The sequence below is a fragment of the Xyrauchen texanus genome, chromosome 45 (assembly GCF_025860055.1).
Source record: "Xyrauchen texanus isolate HMW12.3.18 chromosome 45, RBS_HiC_50CHRs, whole genome shotgun sequence".
Classification (NCBI taxonomy): domain Eukaryota; kingdom Metazoa; phylum Chordata; class Actinopteri; order Cypriniformes; family Catostomidae; genus Xyrauchen; species Xyrauchen texanus.
In genome coordinates, this window is record NC_068320.1 from 25,380,683 (window position 1) to 25,401,865 (window position 21,183).

Here is a 21,183-nt window from a genome sequence, read left to right on the forward strand (position 1 = left end):
GAAAAGTGCCCGACAAGACAGCCACATCTATGGCAAGTGCTACAGGAAGTGTGGGGTGAAAGGTCACCGGAGTATCTGGACAAACTGATAGCTAGATTGCCAAGGATCCACAAAGCTGTCATTGCACAGTATAACGCTTATATGTCACACATCATATTATTAAACCGAAAACATAAATGGTAAAATTAAAAAAAATCTCCGTTCTGTTTTCTCCAGTTATGAATGTGACAATAAACTGTTGTGGCGTAACTTGTAGTGGACGTGTCTTATATTCGTCTTGCAGGACAGACAGACCCTTCTCAAATAAACTGCTCGTTTAGGCTTGCCATTTACTATGCCATCAACAACAAGAGATATGATTTCAAATGATAATTGACTATAATTGTTCATGTGATATAAGTAATCTCAAATTACTTACCTTTAGTTCTCATTCTAGCAGATATCAGATAAGTGGATTGTCCTCTGCGTGTATTAGGTTATAATTGTAAAGAACTAATGTCTGTACTGCAAAATCTAGGGTCTATTGTAACGTTACACGACCTAACGAGGGAAATAACAAAATGTTCAGTATAAGAAATGTTTAAAAGTTGGTTTTAGTTTGGATTTGGTAAAGCTTGCCATTTTCACACTCTGTTTTAACAATTATTATTTTTATTAAATACAAGCGTAGTTGAGCCAAACCCAACAATCAATTTGATAATGACTATTAATAACTTTAGATGAAGAATTCATCAAATTGATTGGATCAGACTTGATCGGAATTGAATGTAAACAGTGGCTTGCACAATTAATACATTAAGCTTTTAGTCAGCCACATGCTTTCATGCAGAAAAAAAGGGAAATACAGTGAGGGAAAACTGTGATCTGGGAAATCATGTGCACATTGTACAATCACGATTCAAGAGAGCAGTGTGTGAGTGGAGAACAGGTCAGTGTGTGTGTGTGTGTGTGTGTGCATTTGTGTATTCGTTTTTATTATCTAGGTGTAACGCAACAAAAGTAACACATTAACTGAATTGTATATTATAACTGTTTTATTCTGCTTCCATAGTTTTTAAAAGTAAGACAGTTAAACACCAAACTCAGCCCTTGTTTTAGTTTTAGTACAATGACAACATAAAAGCTAATGATTATGTTTGGAAAAATACTGGAAACATGTCTTATTAATGTTATGCTCACTCATTTTCTCCCACAGTATAAATGGGTCTTTATTCATGCCTTTATATCTTAAGATGGCGATTCCTTGAAAGGGGATCATCGTATTTGGGGGTCGATGGAATCAAAAAGTTTGGAAACCCCTGTTGTAGATTTATACAGTCTGATTAAGGAATTCAGTATGTAAAGTTTTAAATATGCAACGTTTCTTTATTTGCATTGCTACTTCTAAATATATGAATATGGTGATGTTTACTGTTATGTAAGGAATACCGGTCATAATCCAAAAATATGAACTAGAGGTCGACCGATAGCAGATTTTGCCAATACCAATAACTATGGTGGTGGGAAACGCCGATAATCGATTAATCTGTTAATAGTTTATCAAATCGATTGATGGCATGTTAAAAATATTATTATTCTTTCTTTGCTATGGCAGGCAAAGACAAAGAAATGCAGTTTATTATTCAACCAAAATCCCCCAAATAACCAGAAAAAATTAGATTTTGATGATATGATGCATTTGATGCATAAAGCAGGACTTTTATGTATAAACAAGCCCAAAACACACCGTGGACTCTTATTTTGAAATGACGAAACGATAAAAAAAACTATCATTTACAATTTTGTTGCAAAAAGCAACTATCGGCACTGCTTAATCAGTAAAACCGATATATTGGTCTTCCTTTAATATGAACTAGTGGTTGTTTCAATGCACGATATCGATACCGATATATATTTCGTATAACGGTCGATAGCCGATATAAATATGGACACCGATAATAAAGAATAACAACAGCAAATCAACTGTACACAAAATTTCTTAAGCAAAACAAACCCTTATTTTATACACTATTTACTACAATTTTGGAACTGACACTAAGATAAAACGTCTGCCGATAATTACAAAATGGCCAAATATCAATTGATTAATCGGCTTGGCTGATACCGATATCTAGCGTGCATGATGGCCGATAGCCGATATAAATGCTGTAATATATGTTTATAATATTTAATGAGGAATAAAAAGAAAAAAACTACCTGCAACTATTGGTAGAGATTTTTGCAGATAGCCAATAGGTCCAAAAAGCAACTATTGGCACCGATTAATCGGTAAAACCGATATATCGGTCTACCTCTAAAAACTACAGTAGCGCAGCTATGAAGTGAATCAGTGGTCTGGAACAATGATGAATTAAATAGTTTAGCGGTCATCAAGGTCATTAAGTAAACATTTTACTTGAGTATTAACAAGCAATGTAACTTTTAATAGTGTGGTTTGCTTATATTAAACCAAGCTTTGAGCATTTGAAAGTTTCTGTTTAGATTCTCATGAGATTGAGAGTTTGTGGAGCCAGGAACTTCTCTATAACAAGGTCTATGAATTAAAGGTACACAGAGATGGACCTTTGTCCCTGACTCAGAGCTTGAGGAACTGAGAAATTACACTGAGGAAGTTTATAACTGCCAGCAGCAGAGCCTTTCACAAAATCACGTTTCTTCAGAGTGACTGATCTGTGTGTTTTTTTGCATTATGTCAGAAAAACAAATGGCAGAATGTCCTTAGACCAGGTCTTTTTAAACAGTGAATATTTCTGAGACACAAACCGCAAAGTCTTTACCTCAAAAACATTTCCCAAGTCTATGATGTTGTGCTAATTTGTGCTAAAAATCAAAGTTTCACCAACAGCTGAAATTCTTGAAAAAAGAATTGTTGGCATGAATAATGCAAAATAATGATTATTATTTCTTAGAAAAAATTAGCAATAAAAAATTTTGTTTTTAAATATTATTACTATTCGAAAAACCATCAAATCTAAGTCATGTGGTGTAACCAAAATACATGTAAGTTGCCAATTTGTTGTTGTGACACTTTGGATGATCCTATTTGTCAACAATCATAGTGGTGGTGGCGTAGTGGGCTAAATCACATAACTGGTAATCATAAGGTTGCTGGTTCGATCCCCACAGCCACCACCATTGTGTCCTTGAGCAAGGCACTTAACTCCAGGTTGCTCCGGGGGGATTGTCCCTGTAATAAGTGCTCTGTAAGTCTCTTTGGATAAAAGTGTCTGCCAAATGCATAATTTAAATGTAAACAACCCGGTTATATTTAAACGATACAGTTCATTTAACCCATATTGACACTAAAGCGGGGCACATTGTCACAATGGGAACCTGTTGTTTAATTAAATTGATTTCGAAGAATATAGAATTGAAATACAACCTAAAGTTACATAAGGCTATCTGTATTTAAAATATACACTATATATTTTATTATACTGTCTAAAACATATGTGACAACCAATGTTATTATCATAAACTAAAATAAAAAATAAAAGTAAATGTAATTTTTTATTTCCCGTAAACTGAAATAGAAATAGAAATAAACATAATTGGAAAAATTTAACTAAACTAAAATACAATTTCATGGCTCTGGAAAATAATTAAAATTATATATATATATATATATATATATATATATATATATATATATATATATACACACCGATCAGCCACAACATTAAAACCACCTGCCTAATATCATGTAGGTCCCCTTCGTGCCACCAAAACAGCACCAACCGGCATCTCAGAACAGCATCCAGAGATGATATTCTTCTCACCACAATTGTACAGAGTGGTTATCTGAGTTACTGTAGACTCTGTCAGTTTGAACCAGTCTGGCCATTCTCTGTTGACCTCTCATCAACAAGGTGTTCCCATCCACAGAACTGTCGCTCACTGGATGATGTTTGGTTTCTGGTACCATTATGAGTAAATTCTAGAGACTGTTGTGTGTGAAAATCCCAGAAATACTCAAATCAGGCCATCTGACATTAATAATCATGCCACAGTCCGAATCACCGAGATCACATATTTCCCCATTCTGATGGTTGATGTGAACATTAACTGAAGCCCCTGACCTGTATCTGCATGATTTTATGCACTGCACTGCTGCAACATGATTGGCTGGACATAAATAACTAAAATAAACTAAAACTAACAAACACGATGAAACTGCAATGAAAAAAGTGTTAAACAAATATAAATAAAAACTTAATTAAAAATGCAAAACTGTTATAACCTTAATGACAACATACCCTCACCTGACATTAATGAAAAATACTGTTCAGACTTTCAATTATTCATGACATAATTGTCCCTTGGTTTTATGATCAATTGTTTCCCAAACAGCTATTGCAAAATAATACAATGTTGGACTTTGTGTTTGAAGAACAGAATCCACATAAATGATCCTAATTTAAGTATTAAATTATTAGTTATTAGTTAAATTATAAACTTATTAGTTTTGAACTGGTTTTAGATTTGGAGTATGTTTTTTTGAACTGCTGTTTTGTTGAATGCATAAGAGGATGTGTGTTGTAGTGCAGAGAATAGAGGAAGCAGCATCTTTCACTAAATGCACAAACAGTGAAACCCGTCAGATGTTGCTTTCAGTGTGGACCTGCATTCAGTGAATGTTGTTGATCACTCAAATGACTTTTACACATTCAATAAGCATTAAATGCTCTTAAAATGAAACTTCGGAGGCCACTCTATTACGTAAGACATCCCGAATCACTTGGTTCAAACTGTACATTTGCTCTTGTAGAACTGAAGGCTCTGTTGTTTGTGGCCTTTCTGTTCCGTTCTGAGGGTATCAGTGGCATCTGTGTGTGTCCACAGGAGATGTTGGAAGTCTCGGGCAGTGTGATGGTACAGACAAGAGATTGTTAAAAGACAGAACTTCATTTCTAAGAAAGAGAGAGGTGTACGGGGTCTCAACAATGCCTCCTCCAAAAGGTACGTCGACATCTAAAAACCTTTTACGCTGCTAACCCACCAGCATATTGAGTTGTGCATTTCATAACTAGTGGTATTTGCTAAGGCAAGCATCACTATTATTATTGCTCACACTGAGGGTTAGGGGCTTTTCAAAATGTTATTTATGGTTGTTGCCATGGAGATGATAAAATTAGAATGGCATAGACTTACATTAAATAGTCATATCGAGAGGCCGGAATATCATCGAGAATCGTGGGTGGTCTTTGTAGCTACTGCTATCAACAACCTCAAAACCAAACAGATATAGTATTAGAAAAGCATTATGTCTTATATACATTATTATGACACGTTTTGACAATTATTATGTGTATTAGATTAGACTGTAAATTTCTCTTTCACTTTAGTCCTTCCGAAACCAAAATTCCAGTGTCCAATGAAGATTTCAACTGGAAACATCATGGATAAGGAGGAAACAGTGACAAATATAAGTCGAGGAAGGACAACTGCTGTGTCCAAATACTACAGACAATCTGATAAAAGGTACGGTATGTAATGCATGTGTGTGTCTGCATGAGAAATATTACAACATTTTAAAATGAGAGTAAAATCATCAAATTCAGAACTCTGAAATAACAAAAACTACAAATTATTTTTCGGTTTACTTTTGTACTTTTAGAAAGTTGACACGTGAAATGCTAGACTCCATCTAAAATGGTTTTAAACAGCATTTTGCTCTTTTTAAAATAATTTTGCATGCAGTTTTATGGCCAGGGACTGAAAACAAAATGTTTTTCACTTCTGTTCGTTGTGAGCAGAAACTGTGTTTTTTCATTCCGGTTTGGGCGTTCCACAGACTCATAATAGTATCCAACTAGAACGAAATAAAAGAATGGTTACTATTGTTCTTTTAAATACTAAAAACCTATGCTAAGGGTGGGTGAAATACCAGTTACGTGTTGCCAGATCTTACAAGAGAAACAAGTGACCTGGTCTGGAAAAACAGCCTGAAAATAAGCTACTTGTCTCACCAAAATAAGCTTAAATAAGTAATGCGGCGATTAATTGCATTTTTTTTAGCTGACATTTGACTATATACACTTCTTTTCTTGTCAAAATTTATTTATTTCCATTTTATAAAAGAAAACAATATGTAACACTATCCATCCATCCATCCATCTTCAACCGCTTATCCGAAGTCAGGTCGCGGGTGCAGCTGCTCCAGCAGGGGGCCCCAAACTTCCCTATCCCGAGCCACATTAACCAGCTCTGACTGGGGGACCCCGAGGTGTTCCCAGGCCAGTGTGGAGATGTAATCTCTCCACCTAATCCTGGGTCTTCCCCGCGGCCTCCTCCCAGCTGGACGTGCCTGAAACACCTCCCTAGAGAGGCGGCCAGGGGGCATCCTTACCAGATGCCCAAACCACCTCAACTGACTCCTTTCAACGCAAATGAGCATCAGCTCTACTTCGAGCTCCTCACGGAAGACTGAGCTCCTCACCCTATCTCTAAGGGAGAAGCCCGCCACCCTTCTGAGGAAGCCCATTTCGGCCGCTTGTACTCGCGACCTAGTTCTTTCGGTCATGACCCAGCCTTCATGACCATAGTTGAGGTTAGGAACAAAAATTGACCGGTAGATCGAGAGCTTTGCCTTCCGGCTCAGCTCTCTTTTCGTGACAACGGTGCAATAGAGCGAGTGCAATACCGCCCCAGCTGCCCCGATTCTCCGGCCAACCTCCCGCTCCATTGTCCCCTCACTCGTGAACAAGACCCCGAGGTACTTGAACTCCTTCACTTGGGGCACTACCTCCTTCCCTACCTGGAGTACGCACTCCATCAGTTTCCTGCTGAGAACAATAATTAACGGTTTCCAAACAAAGCCTTCCACAATATAAAGACAATGCACTAAAATATCACCAATTCAAGCATTGAACATTTCCCAAAGACTAAAGAGGTGCACACTGTACCATTTTGACCACGATTCTGCCGTCTGAGACAAATTTCGGGAATCCTAAAGGATTTCTCTCGTTGCAGGCCAAAGTCGGCAATCTTACAGCGTTCAGTGTGACATGTTCACAGACGGGCGATTAACAGCCTTTGAGATGATCTTCAGCTTTCAACGAAGTTCTCTGAAACGGCAAGGCTTGTGGGGTGCGCCTGGTCAGCAGTGGTGAGTACCTACCAAAAGTGGTCCGAGGAGGGGTATACCGCAAACCAAGGCTCATCAATGCGCAAGGGCAACGAAGGCTATCCTATCTGGTCCGAAACCGACAGAAGGTCCACTGTGGCACAAGTCACTGAAAATGTTAATTATGGTTACAGGAGGAATGTGTCACAACACATAGTACATCGCACCTTGCTGCGCATGGGGCTGCGTAGCCGCAGTCTGGTCAGAGTGCCTATGATGACCCCTGTCCACTGTCGAAAGTGGCTACAATGGGTACGTGAGCATTTGAACTGGAACTTGGAGCAGTGGAAGCATGGAGTGGGATGCTCTAAGCAATGTTCTGCTAGGAAACCCGGGTCCGGCCATTCATGTGGACGTCAATTTAACACGTACCCCCTACCTCAACATTGTTGCAGACCAGGTACACCCCTTCATGGCAATGGTATTTCTTAATGGCCGTGCCCTGCCACACTGCTCACATTGTTCAGAAATGGTTTGAGGAACATGATGAAGAGTTCAAGGTGTTGCCTGGCCTCCAAATTCTCCAGATCTCAATCTGATTGAGCATCTGTGGGCTATGTTGGGCCAACAAGTCCAAGCCACGGTGGATCCACCTCGCAACTTACAGAACTTGAAGGACCTGCTGCTGAAGTCTTGGTGCCAGATAACACAGGACACCTTCAGGGGTCTTATAGATTCCATGCCTTGGTGGGTCGGCACTGTTATGGAAGCACGCATTAGACCAACAGAATATTAAGCAGGTGGTCATAATGTTTTGGCTCATCAGTGTATAACGGAATTTCCGGACTATTGAGCGCACCTGAATATAAGCCGCACCAACTGATTTTTAAATAAAATATTATTTTGAACATAAATAAGCCGCACCTGTCTATAAGCCGCAGGTGCCTACCGGTACATTTGAAACAAATTAACTTTACTCAGGCTTTAACGAAACACGGCTTGTAACAAAAATAAATAGGCTTTAACGAAACACGGTGTGGCAGCGGGGGCGTAGTCAAGCGCCCGTCCGGGAGAGAAAGCGGTAAGGGGCGTACACCTGAGCTAAATTATGTCTAACACCGGTGTCTAATTTCAGTAAGCATGGGGAGAGCGGCATAAAAGGTAGCAGCCACAGAGCTGAGAGATTGACACACGTCAGTCTAGTGTTGGCGCATAGAAGAATTGAGAAACTTTATAAAATTGATTAAACATTGCTGTGGCCATTAAAAGCCTTACCTGGAACGTCAAGTGCCCTGCTGAAAACTGTCACACTGGTGCCCGTGTGACAGTTTTCCCAAGAAGGACACGTGAAGCAGGGCACTTGAAATTAGACACCGGTGTTAGACATAATTCAGCGCAGGTGTAAGCGCCCTTACAGCTTTTCTCTCCCGGACGGACGCTTGACCACGCCCCGCTGCCACACACGGCTTGTAATAAAACATTTGCAGTAAACAGTAGCCTACCAAAGTCATTGGTCACTATCTTCCTCGTCCTGTGCACTGAAACCACTGAAGTCATCTCCTTCGATGTCGGAGTTGAATAGCCTCAGATTTAGTTGTCTTTTGCACTGAGTCAATTCCTCACGCTGCTGTTTCCAGCGTCTTATCATCGACTCATTAAGACCAAGCTCCCGTGCAGCAGCCAGATCAATCGCCTTCAACTTGAAAGCAGCATCATATGCGTTTCTCCATGTCTTTGCCATGGTGAGGGTGACAAAATGACTACCGTAATCAGAATGATGGGAAGTTTGAGCGCTTCGATTTAATCTAAACAGTAAACAAAAAAGTTGTTTTGACCTTAACCCGTTCGGCAATTTCAATTGGTCTAATGAAAGCTTCACGCCGCCAAAAAACTGAGCACGTCACAGAATGTTTTTTTTTTTTTTAAGCGGGAAAAATCCATATATTAGCCGCGTCATTGTATAAGCCGCGAGGTTCAAAGCGTGGGAAAAAAGTTGCGGCTTATAGTCCGGAAATTACGGTACTCTTGCCATTTTACATTAATAAAGATTTTAACTTGAAATCTACCACAGTCCTAAGATGCCTTGATCCTGCCACAGAAATGTTTTTTTAATTCTGACATTACATCTCGTAATTGCATCTTTATTTCTTGTAATTAGAACTTTAGTTGTATTTCCCGCAATTACAAGTATATATGAGACAGCCACAATTTTGAGTTAAAATAAAATTGCAATTGCAAAATATAAAGTCAGAATTCACTTTTTTTTTATTGCATTGCAAACCAAGGCACTACACAGTCCTGTGCATGCGGGTGTATGTGTGCTGCTTAAATAGGGCAGTATAGAGAATCTCACCCCCTCATTTCTCTTTGTAACCCTCTGTTCCGCCTCCTGCACTTTCACTTCCTGTTAAAGTGCTTGGTATGACATTGACACAGTACTTCTCACCTAATACTCTCTTCTACCTCCCTTCCAGTGTCACCAAACCTACACCAGGTTCTTCCCCACCTGAACATCTCCTAGAAGATCAAGTTAACCCTGAATGTTCAGACTTTGAAGGCAAGCGAGGAAACTGTGTCTTCGATAAAGTCTTCTCACAGGACTCCCGTTGGCCTGATTGGTCAGGTTGGTGGTCAGAGGAGGTCAAAGAGGAGGGTACATTTGAAAAGCAAGAGATCAACACAGACGCAGAACACCTCCAGATACCTTTGGACACCAGCAAGTGTCAAAGTGTTCTCCAAAACCACAAAGAAGATACTGAATGGCAGGAGAACTTCACAGATGAACAGAAGCAGAACATGGAGAAGGATGAAGACAAACAAGTGAGTTATTATACTGCATTTCAGAATATCAAATTCATTGCACCTAAATGTATTAAAACCATCCTGAACACCTTAGCAACCTCATAGCAATGCCCTAGCAAACACTCACACCACCTTGTCATCCGCAAAAGCGATGCACTTAAAACCACTAATGTAGAATACCTTAGCAACTAAGCAGCAACACCCTGTAAACCACTCGGAACACCTTAAAAATCATATAACAATGCACTTTAAACCACCCAAAACACCTTAGCAACCATACAGCAATGACCTAGCAACAAACCTCATAACAATGCACTTAAAACCACTCAGAACACCTTAGCAACCACATAGCAAGTTATTGGCAACAACTCACAACACCTTGGCAGCCACAGAGCAATCCGCTTATAACAACCCTGAACACCTCAGCAACCACATACCAATGCCCTGAACACTCAGAACCCTTAAGCAACCGTATAGCAATGCCCATTCAACCACTCAGGCCATCTTAGAAACAAACTTAATAACAATGGATTTACTATAAATTCAGCCAGAACACCTTAGTAACCATGTAGCAATGCCCTGGCAACCACTCAGAAAGCCTTAGCAACCATATAGCAATGCCCTAGCAACCAACTGCATAACAAAGCACTTAAATTCACTCAGAACACCTTAGCAACCATATAACAATGCAATTAAAACCACCCAGAACACCTTACCAACCATGAAGTAATGCCCTGGCAACCTCGCAGACCACCTTAGCAACCACATTGCAATGCACTTAAAACCACTTAGAACCAGTTAGCAACCATGTTAGCAATGCCCTGGCAACCACTCAGACCACCTTAGCAACCACATAGCAATGCACTTAAAACCACCCCACAAAATACCTTAGCAACAACCTGGCAACCACTCAGAACATCTTAGCAACCTCATAGCAATGCCCTTAAATCCACTCATAATACCTTAGCAACAGCATGACAATGCCCTGGGAACTAATCACAACACATTGGCAACCGCATAGCAATGTGCATAAAACCACCCAGAACACCTCAGTAACCGAGTAGCAATACCCTGGAAACCACTCAGAACACTTTAGAAACCGAATAGCAACACCTTGGCAACCACCCAGAACACCTTAGCCACCACATAGCAATGCTATGGCAACCACTAAGACCACCTTGAAACAAAGCACCTTAGCAACCACGTAACAATACCCTAACAATGCACTTAAAACCACTCAGAACACCTTAGCAACTGCATAGCGATGCCCTGTCAACCACTCAGAAAACCTTAGCAACCATATGGCAATTCACTTAAAACCACCCATAGCACCTTAGCAACTGCATAGCAATGCTCCAGAAACCACTCAGACCACATTAGCAACCGTATAGCAGAGCACTTAATATCAACCAGAACAATTTAGTAACTGATAGCAACGCCCTGGCAACCACTCAGAATACCTTAGCAACACCCTGGAATCCACTCAGTACACCTTAGCAACCTCATAGCAATGCACTTAAAATTACCCCAGAACATCTTAGTAACACACTGGAATCCACTCAGTACACCTTAGCAACCTCATAGCAATGCACTTAAAATTACCCCAGAACACCTTAGCAACACCCTGGAATCCAATCAGTACACCTTAGCAACCTCATAGCAATGCACTTAAAATGACCCAAGATCATCTTAGTAACACCCTGGAATCCACTAAGTACACCTTAGCAACCTCATAGCAATGCACTTAAAATTACCCCAGAACACCTTAGCAACACCCTGGAATCCAATCAGTACACCTTAGCAACCTCATAGCAATGCACTTAAAATGACCCAAGATCATCTTAGTAACACCCTGGAATCCACTAAGTACACCTTAGCATCCTCATAGCAATGCACTTAAAATTACCCCAGAACACCTTAGCAACACCCTGGAATCCAATCAGTACACCTTAGCAACCTCATAGCAATGCACTTAAAATGACCCAAGATCATCTTAGTAACACCCTGGAATCCACTCAGTACACCTTAGCAACCTCATAGCAATACCCTTACAGCCACTTGCCATCCATAGTGTTACCAAGTAGTAGTTTTATGCATGCAGGGTGTTCAATTATGCATTATATTCCGCCAAAACCTGCATTATTTTGTCTTTTGAAACTAGCATTGGGTATTTTTTGCTGTCTGTCTGTCTATATTTATCAGAACCTACCAGTCTACACACTGTTATCCAGTAGATGTAGATCACTTTCTAAGTGTAGGATCACAGAACACACACAGCAGAGATGCTTCTAGGAAGAATACAGGAAATAACATGTTATTTTCAACAGGAGGAGATTAAAGAAGTGAAACTCTATAAGATTGCCAATGAACTTTTACAGACGGAGAGGGCGTATGTAGTCCGTCTACATTTACTGGACCAGGTCAGTGACAGTTAATTTAGTTCTAGAAAAATGGTTCTTACTCTTTCTAGCCCCCAAAAGTACTGGGACTCTTAAAAATGTATAGATGTCATTGCATTAGATATACATAATCAAACCTTGCTTGCAGATGCCACTTGGTTTGATATTTTGTTATCTAATGACATTCCGATATTTTCAAGTGTTACTCAAGTGTCAAAATAATGATTGGGTTACTGTAGCTGATCATAATGAGTGTGTACTTTGTGTATTTGCAGGTGTTTTGCACTAAACTGACAGAGGAAGCTGGGAAGGGAACGTTTCCTTTAGATGTTGTGAAGGGCATCTTCTCTAATGTAGGATCCATCTATGCTTTCCACAACCAGTTCCTCCTGCCTGATCTGGAGACACGGATGAGCCAGTGGTGAGCACTGACTTGTCAGACATCTCCTTTTTTTGTCTGCCTTTGAGAAATGGATGATTAGCAGTTGGTATTAATCCACTTGAATGTATATCTGTATTTATTTTGTCTTATTTTTGGACGTATGCCTCAGTGTTAGACAAATATACTACATAATAATGTGTAACAGGGGAGTCAGGGGACTCTGCAAGACCCCTGAAGGTGTCCTGTGGCACCAAGACATTAGCAGCAGATCCTTCAATTCCTGTAAGTTGCGAGGTGGAGCCACCATGGATTGGACTTGTTGGTCCAGCACATCCCATTGATGCTCAATCGGATTGAGAGCTGGGGAATTTAGAGGCCAAGTCAACACCTTGAACTCTTCATCATGTTCCTCAAACCATTCCCGAACAATGTGAGCAGTGTGGCAGGGCGCATTATCCTGCTGAAAGAGGCCACTACCATCAGGGAATACCATTGCCATGAAGGGGTGTACCTGGTCTGCAACCATGTTTAGGTGTCACGTGTCAAACTGACATCCACGTGAATGGCCGGACCCGGGTTTCCCAACAGAACATTGCCCAGAACTTCACACTCCAGGCTTCCACTGCTCCAAGGTCCAGTTTTGACGCTCACGTGCCCATTGAAGGCGCTTTCGACGGTGGACTTTCAAGGTCTACAGTAGGCCTTCTGTCGGTTTGGACCAGATGGGATAGCCTTCGTTGCACTCCCACATTGATGAGCCTTGGGTCCCCAATACCCTGTTGCCGGTTTGTGGTATGTCCTTCCTCAGACCTCTGTTGGTACTCACCACTGCTGACCGGAAGTAGCCCATATGCCTTGCCGTTTCAGAGATGCTCTGACCCAGTTGTCTGGCCATAACAATTTGATCGCTCATGACAATTTATCCTGCATTCAACACGTTGACTACGAGAACTGATAGTTCGCTTACCATCTAATCTGCCCAGACCTTAACATGTGGCCTTGTTAGGAGATGATCAATATTATTCTCTTCACCTGTGAGTGGTCATAATGTTTTGGCTCATCCAGGTATGTCTGATCTCTCTGTCTTTCTGCAGGGAATCCACACCCCGTATCGGGGACATCTTAGCCCAGCTTGCCCCTTTTCTGAGGATGTACGCAGAGTATGTGAAAAACTTTGACAATGCAATGGATCTGCTGAAGCAGTGGACGGAGCGTTCGGTGCAGTTTAACGCCATCATTCAGGACATACAGGTGCACGTGTGAAGACTTTAAATGTATGTCTTTTCCCCGTTGTGAAGTCACGGAGCCACACCAGTTAAATTTGCCAAGAAAAAGTACATTTATTAATTCTGTTAGTCATCAGACAAAGTGAACATTTTCATTTAAATTGTGGTGTCATATAGTGGTTTTTGGTCTTCCTCATCTCTCTCGGTCTCGATGAATTTAAGCATGCCATAGCAGTTTAAAATAACTTCCCCTCCCCTTATAATGTAAAACACACATCAACACATGCAACTTCAACTCAAATAAGGAAAACTTACACATACAACCTATATAAAGCTTACATATAGCTGTAAGAGCTTACACATACAGCCTATTTAAGGCTTGCACATACAAACTATATAAAGCTTACATATGCTATCTTAACTTACACTGGGGTTTAAGCAGGCATATTATATAACATAAAGACAGAAGTTAATAAAACTAATACAAAGCGTGTATGTGAGTTTGTGTAATTACTTAGACAACTGATTTAAATAATCAAAAATGCAGTTGTGAGTGCCAAAACATATATAATACAGTATGTTTGAAATGACATAATTATTCTTCATACTATAAAACTAGTATTTATGCTATGCACAGTATGAACATTTTCCATATGTAAACTGCTTCAGCACACTCACTGCATGAGATACTGTATCCCACAATGTGCTCGACTTGAACTGTCAGCCGCTAATTTTTTTTAATCGCGATTAATCGCCGATTTTAAAAGTGCTGAAATTTGACACTTTATATACTTCTTTTCTTGTTAAATTAATTTAATTCCATTTTAGGAAAGAAAACAAAACATTATGTAGCAATATAATGCTTTACTAACATTTTCCAAACAAAGCTTTCCACAATATACTGTATGTAAAAATTCACTAAAATATCACAATTCAAGTAACATTAAACATTTCTAAGTCTAAGTGGGAGTATTAATAATTGAAAGAACTAGTCTCCACATAGGTTGCATTTTTATTGCAATGGGCATTAAATCCCTTAAAATCTGCCGGTAGACCGTGGCCATCCACTTTGTTACAGCAATCGTGAAGCTGCGTTCATGATTCACGTCAGGGCGTCAACGCCTTTGTCAAACTGTGCTTTGAACTATGCAAACAAATACACTTTCCAAGGCTGAAAAATGCTTATCACAAGTCCCATCTGGGGTTTGTACATCAAATAGGCCTAGAGCTAAGACCTCTGTGGCTCTATCATAGGAGAGAGCGGAACGGTCAACTAGCGTGTTATGACCGTACCGCCCATAGAATGTCTATGGGACCGCGGCGTTATGCTGTTTTATGCTAAGTTTGTAGGTTAACCTTGGTAGAAGGGCTCTGGCACGATGGTGTGTGCCTCAGTATAATGACCCCAGGCCCTTCACACTAGTGTTTATGCTGTATTAACGGTCAATGCATTAAGCGCTATTCAGAAAAATGTAGGCGTTAAACTTATTTAATGAATTGCATTTCCAAAAACTATTATTTCAGTTAGACACCTGCAGTGAAAAATGAATGAGCCCAATTCATAAACATTAAAAGTATTCAAAAGTATAGCCCCAATATGTAAACAATATATGTTAACATGATTTTAGTGTGATACAAATGCTTACTAACCTTTTATGTGTAAAGATTTAGCCAATTTTAAAACTGGTTGCCATGAAAATGTAATGCCGTATACCCTTAAAACCCTAAAATGACTGTAAGCATGACAATTTAAGCAACTTTAAAGCTCAAATAATACACAAGTTTCAACTGAATAATTAATGTGTGTTTTTATTCAATTATAAGCTTCACATTTCTGCCTTTTTAAACCCTCCAAAAATTGGCCCCATCCATTTCCATTGTAAGTGCCACACTGTAACCTCCATTTTTGCTTTTTGTAAGTCGAAAGTATTTTTTGTGGTAATCAACATTATGCAACAAATGCTGTCGAAGGAGCTTAACCCTTTAACATATCTTTGACTCCTAATACGATTGGGAAAAAAAAGATTTCTTCACAAAATTGGATTAAACATGCAAAACAACTGTTTATTTCTGAGGACTGGAGACAACTGGACTGAATTGTGTCTAATGTTTCTATAGAGTCTGGAGTGTTGTGGAAATCTCACTCTTCAGCATCATATGTTAGAGCCGGTGCAGCGGGTTCCACGATACGAGATGCTGCTCAAAGATTATTTGAAAAAACTCCCAGAGGACGACACGGACCACAGCCAGGCCGAAAGTGAGATACACAACTCCTATTGCCTTATTTATAGTCTAACTGTCCCATTAGTTACTCTAATAACTGTTTAATTAAGTTACACTTCTTGATTTGGGGCATAGGTTTGTGTTGCAGCAGCAGTCTGTCCTTCAGCATCATTTCAGGGAATTTTGAAATTAAAATGTTTAATACATCTGTCCTCTTATTTGAATGTTTCCTCGCAATTCGACGCAAATTTATGTAACTTTCTGCATTTTCATATTGAGGGCAGCTTTCACTTTCCATGATCAATTGAACTTAAACATCCAGAATAAAATGAAAATATTGTTTGGCTCGAGATAATTTGATTTCAGTTCCATAACTTAAATGCGTCAGCTCTGATATCACTTCTGCTTCTCGTTTCCAGAGTCTCTGAACATCATCTCAATGGCTGCAATTCACTCCAACACGGCCATCCGCAAGATGGTGAGAGACACTTTCACTTGACCTGGCAGAAACAGCAATAGTTGATTTATTTATGCACTATATTTTTCGATTCTAAAAGTGGATGTGGCTTTCCTAGCTTTTCCTCGTTGAATGTTAGAAGTTTGCTCTAATAAAAGCGTTAACGTATTTCATATTCAGAATTTGTTTTCCAGGAGAACCTGAAGAAGCTGATGGAGATCTATGATATGTTGGGAGGAGAGGAGGACATTGTGAACCCCTCCAATGAGCTAATCAAGGAAGGACAGATCTTGAAGCTTGCAGCTAGAAACACATCATCCATGGAGAGATATCTCTTCCTGGTTAGTTTGGACAAGGCTTTGTTCACACTATAGCCGGGTCTAAGGAGGGGGCATTGCCCCCTAGATTGTCCTTGTCTCCACCCCAGTAAGAAGGCAAAACCACCACCCCCTCTGAGTCCTATTTCCCACCCTAAAGGTCAAAATGCCCCCCACCACAAAAGGTTGCATCATACTACCGGCGATTGTTCACGCTGCAGTGCAAACACATCTGACCATTTAATCATTGGGCCAGTGGTGGCTCAGTGGTTAAGGCTCTGGGTTACTTACCGAAAGGTTGGGGGTACAAGCCCCAGCACTGTCAAGATACCACTGTTGGGCCCTTGAGCAGGGTCCTTGACCCTAGAACTGTCTCATGGCTGACCCTGTGTTCTGAACCCAGCTTAGTTGGGATAAAACAACTGCATTTCATCGGCTCTGTACCTGCACAATGACAATAAAGTTGAATCTTAATCTTAATTGTGGTGCTCATGAGACGCATCAGACATTATATTTAAAACTTTCATGTCTATGACGTGTCCAAAACAGCTCACTCAGTCACCATTCACTAAGCAGCAAGTGCCGCAGCACCTAACAAGCTGGTATTGAGTGCCATGTGATGCCATTCTCTTGGCTAATTAAAGCTTTGCTCCTCTGTTTGCAGTTTAACAACATGCTGTTGTACTGCGTGCCCAAATTCAGTCTGGTGGGTCAGAGGTTCACTGTGCGCACACGAGTCGGCGTCAAGGGCATGAAGGTACTGGAGACTTCCAATGATGACTATCCTCACACTTTCCAGGTGTCAGGCAAAGAGCGAACACTGGAACTGCAGGCCAGGTGGGTACGGCATGTTGGAACTTCTCAAATGTCCTCTGAATATATAGTGATCTTTTCTGTGGTACATATTGGTTACAGCTCACAGCAAGATAAAGAGGACTGGATCAAGGTAACTGTGTCCTTTAATATCTTAAAACTGCTGTAAATATGAATTATGAACTATATAAGGATCAGGCTTTAGTTTATATATGTGAGTTTGTGTTTTATAGGCATTCCAAGAGACCATTGAAATCTTTCAGCAGAAGAATGAAACGTTCAAATCGGCATCTAAAGAAGTTCTGGATGAGGTGTCTGTAAGTGCAAAGAACCTTGTCTATATATGTCCATCCATCTTCAACCGCTTATCCGAAGTCGGGTCGCGGGGCAGCAGCTCCAGCAGGGGGCCCCAAACTTCCCTATCCCGAGCCACATTAACCAGCTCTGACTGGGGGACCCCGAGGCGTTCCCAGGCCAGTGTGGAGATGTAATCTCTCCACCTAGTCCTGGGTCTTCCCCGAGGCCTCCTTCCAGCTGGACGTGCCTGAAACACCTCCCACCCATAAAGGGGTGCTTTGGCATAGTGGTAAAAGATCAAGCCTGGTAACCTAAAGTTGTTAGGTTCAAACCCAACAAGACAATTCAATACACCAAGAGTAGAGTAGAGCTTTACAATCCCCCAGCAAACAGCCAAGTGCAACTACAGCACGGAATAAGTGGAGTTGAATGGGAAATTCATATATTACTGTTTTGTTTTCAAGTAAGACACTTTTATTTATCTACCTTTCCATGTTTTTCAGAAAGAGGAGTTGGGAAAGAGAGCTCCGCGTTGGATTCGGGATAACGAGGTGACTATGTGCATGAAATGCAAGGAGCCTTTTAACGCTCTAACCCGCAGGAGACACCATTGCAGGGCGTGTGGATATGTGAGTTAACAAACAAACGTTTAACTAAATTGTAACTTTCTGTTTACTTGTGTTGTTATTTAAATAAGCCAATAGTAGTTATTATGGACCAACTCAAACTGAAATGTGTTCTAGGTGGTGTGCTATAAATGTTCAGACCACAAGGCATCGCTGAGGTATGATAGTAACAGATTAAATAAAGTGTGCAAGGACTGTTACTTCATACTGACTGGCAGAACGGATGCTGAGGAACCAGCGGGGGGCAAGAAAAGGGGATCCTTGAGGTACGTGTTTGGTGGGTCGTTAATGTGAACATTATTTGGAAACGTTGATATCTTGATTCTTTTCATAGTTCTTTGCCAGATTGAAGCTGCGCAGGTCTCGGGAAACAGTTTCATGTGCGGCTTCCTGCAGTACAGTGACAGAACCAAACCATGTCAGAAGGTCTGGTGTGTGATTCCAAAGCATGATGCATTGGTTCTTTACCTGTATGGAGCTCCACAGGTGCGTAACTCAGTTTGGGACATATCATATCTTATGCTACTTAGTGGTCCGTTCTGTCTAGTGCACGACGAGTTATCGAGATTTCTGTTTTCCTGGAAGAGAAAGACTGTTCATTTTAAATGTCAAAAATAAATGTTGTCAATGTTTAGAAGTACATTAGCCCAGGGTTTTTCAAACTGGGGTCCAGGGAACATTTCAGAGAAGAAATGCATGTTCATGACAGGGCACAAGAGCAACAGTTTACGCAGCGCCCTTGTGACACATAAAATGTGTTTATCTAAAGACGGGTCCTCCACAGTGATAACAGAACACAACACAACTGCACACAAAACAGAGAACAGAACTTACTAAACATGTCTGAAGAGTTTGAAGTTGAAGAGTTGATGCATTTCTATGCCCAGCCTTATTTTTTTTTTAATAGAGTACTTGGAAATCAAACAGAAACATAGAGGAGGCTACAGTCACACCGTGTCCTAACCTGATGACAAACAACACGTGATAAAAGGTATATTTTCTATGGTAATCAGAGTTTTTGTCCTAACCAGCTGTGACGAGCAACGGTACATTCTATCGATCACTTGTTTTCTATTTTCGGTATCACGTGGGTAACTCTGTCCACTGTGAACTTGCAACGGTCCAAAAACTTTCAGATAATAAGGCTGGGCATAGAAATGCATCAGTTCTTCAACTACAAACTTTTCAGACATGTTTTGTTCTCTGTTTTGTGTGCAGTCATGTTGTGTTCTGTTGTCACTGTCGCTGTGGAGGACCTGTTTTTAGATAAACAAAGCGATTTTTCGCTTGAACGCCCCAATGTCACGAGGGCGCTACATGAACTGTTGCTCTCGTCACTATTTTCCACTTCTGTTTTTGTGGTTCTAAACAATAAAACTAATTTGACATATTATTATTATGAATTATTATATTTGACATGCTTTATGTTTTTGGATTTCATATATTTTGTTAAGTATTTCTTTATATCGCACACAAATATAATTATAAACTTAAAACAACACAATCACTGTATGTATGTAGTTATAAATAAACCATTATTTTTTCATATCAGCATTTAAATCATTTATTTTGTCTTTAGTACAATAACAATATAAAAATGTATTATTTAAATATTCTTTTTAATATCACACTTAAAATATTTGTTACTTTTTCCTATGTTCTTCATACACCAATAGATAGCGACCTGTATATATTTTAGGAGGGGATCCCTCACAACGTGATTGTCATATTTGGGGGTCCTTGGCATCAAAACGTTTGAAAACCCCTGGACTAGCCTATAGATGACCTCAGACCTAACACACATGGACTAAAAGCCATAAAACTATAATTCTTTGGGACTTTTCCAGGATGTTAAAGCACAGTGTACCATCCCACTCTTGGGATACCAGGTCGAGGATGTCCAGAGATCCGTGGATCATCCTCCTACCAGCTTCCGCCTGTGCCAGTCCAAATCTATTCACTGCTTCACCGCAGACACAGAGGAGCTGAAACTGCGTTGGCTGAAATTGATCCACAAAGCTGTAATAGGAGAGATGCCGGAATGCCAGATGCCATGCGATAGTGCCCTTGCTGATGGTTGCCATGAGACCGTATCTGAATAGAGACTAGGTGTGATGCATCTGTGATTTTATTCTTGTGAATGTCCTTAAATACACACAAATAAAGTCGCACCCATGATGGTAACGAAAACACTTCACATTATATTTTGCATTCGTATTTATACAAATCAAAGTAGACCATTCACAGTCAACTGATCAATCCCAAATATTATAATAATGTAATATATTGACTTCAATCATTACATTTGGTGTGATTATTTAAAATGATTTTGTTGTCTTCGTTTGCGAGATCAGAGGAAAGCTAATCGTTTGTTAATCTTTTCTTTCTTGATAGTGTCTTTTTTGTTTTCATGCCATTTGTCATTGTTACTGTCCCTAAGATTTATGCACTTTATTGCATTTTTGTAAACCAGGAAGTTGACATTGAAAATAAAATGTATTAAAAAGTGATCGAGTAAGCATCTTTATCCTTAAACTTCATCCCTGAGTTTACTGTTTATAATAAAACAGATAGT

At 40.0% G+C, this 21,183-nt stretch overlaps 1 protein-coding gene across 1 annotated transcript; it reads left to right on the top strand.

Annotated features, from left to right (window-relative positions):
• Window positions 1-897: 897 nt before the first annotated feature.
• Window positions 898-21,112, top strand: LOC127637537 (FYVE, RhoGEF and PH domain-containing protein 4-like). The gene is made up of 17 exons (XM_052118636.1): window positions 898-928; window positions 4,843-4,959; window positions 5,346-5,481; window positions 9,541-9,886; window positions 12,196-12,288; window positions 12,543-12,688; window positions 13,744-13,900; window positions 15,994-16,132; window positions 16,518-16,576; window positions 16,750-16,896; window positions 17,537-17,709; window positions 17,788-17,818; window positions 17,919-18,002; window positions 18,486-18,611; window positions 18,726-18,874; window positions 18,954-19,094; window positions 20,456-21,112. Exons 2-16 carry the CDS (start codon window positions 4,944-4,946, stop codon window positions 19,045-19,047), a joined length of 1,896 nt encoding a protein of 631 aa, XP_051974596.1. The 5' UTR covers window positions 898-928; window positions 4,843-4,943; the 3' UTR covers window positions 19,048-19,094; window positions 20,456-21,112.
• Window positions 21,113-21,183: the final 71 nt, after the last annotated feature.

Excerpts from the sequence above, each read along its gene's own strand:
- LOC127637537 (XM_052118636.1), top strand. Across the intron at positions 12,689-13,743 it reads GAGACACGGATGAGCCAGTG|GGAATCCACACCCCGTATCG; the intron begins GTGAGCACTGAC and ends GTCTTTCTGCAG. Across the intron at positions 17,710-17,787 it reads ACACTGGAACTGCAGGCCAG|CTCACAGCAAGATAAAGAGG; the intron begins GTGGGTACGGCA and ends TATTGGTTACAG.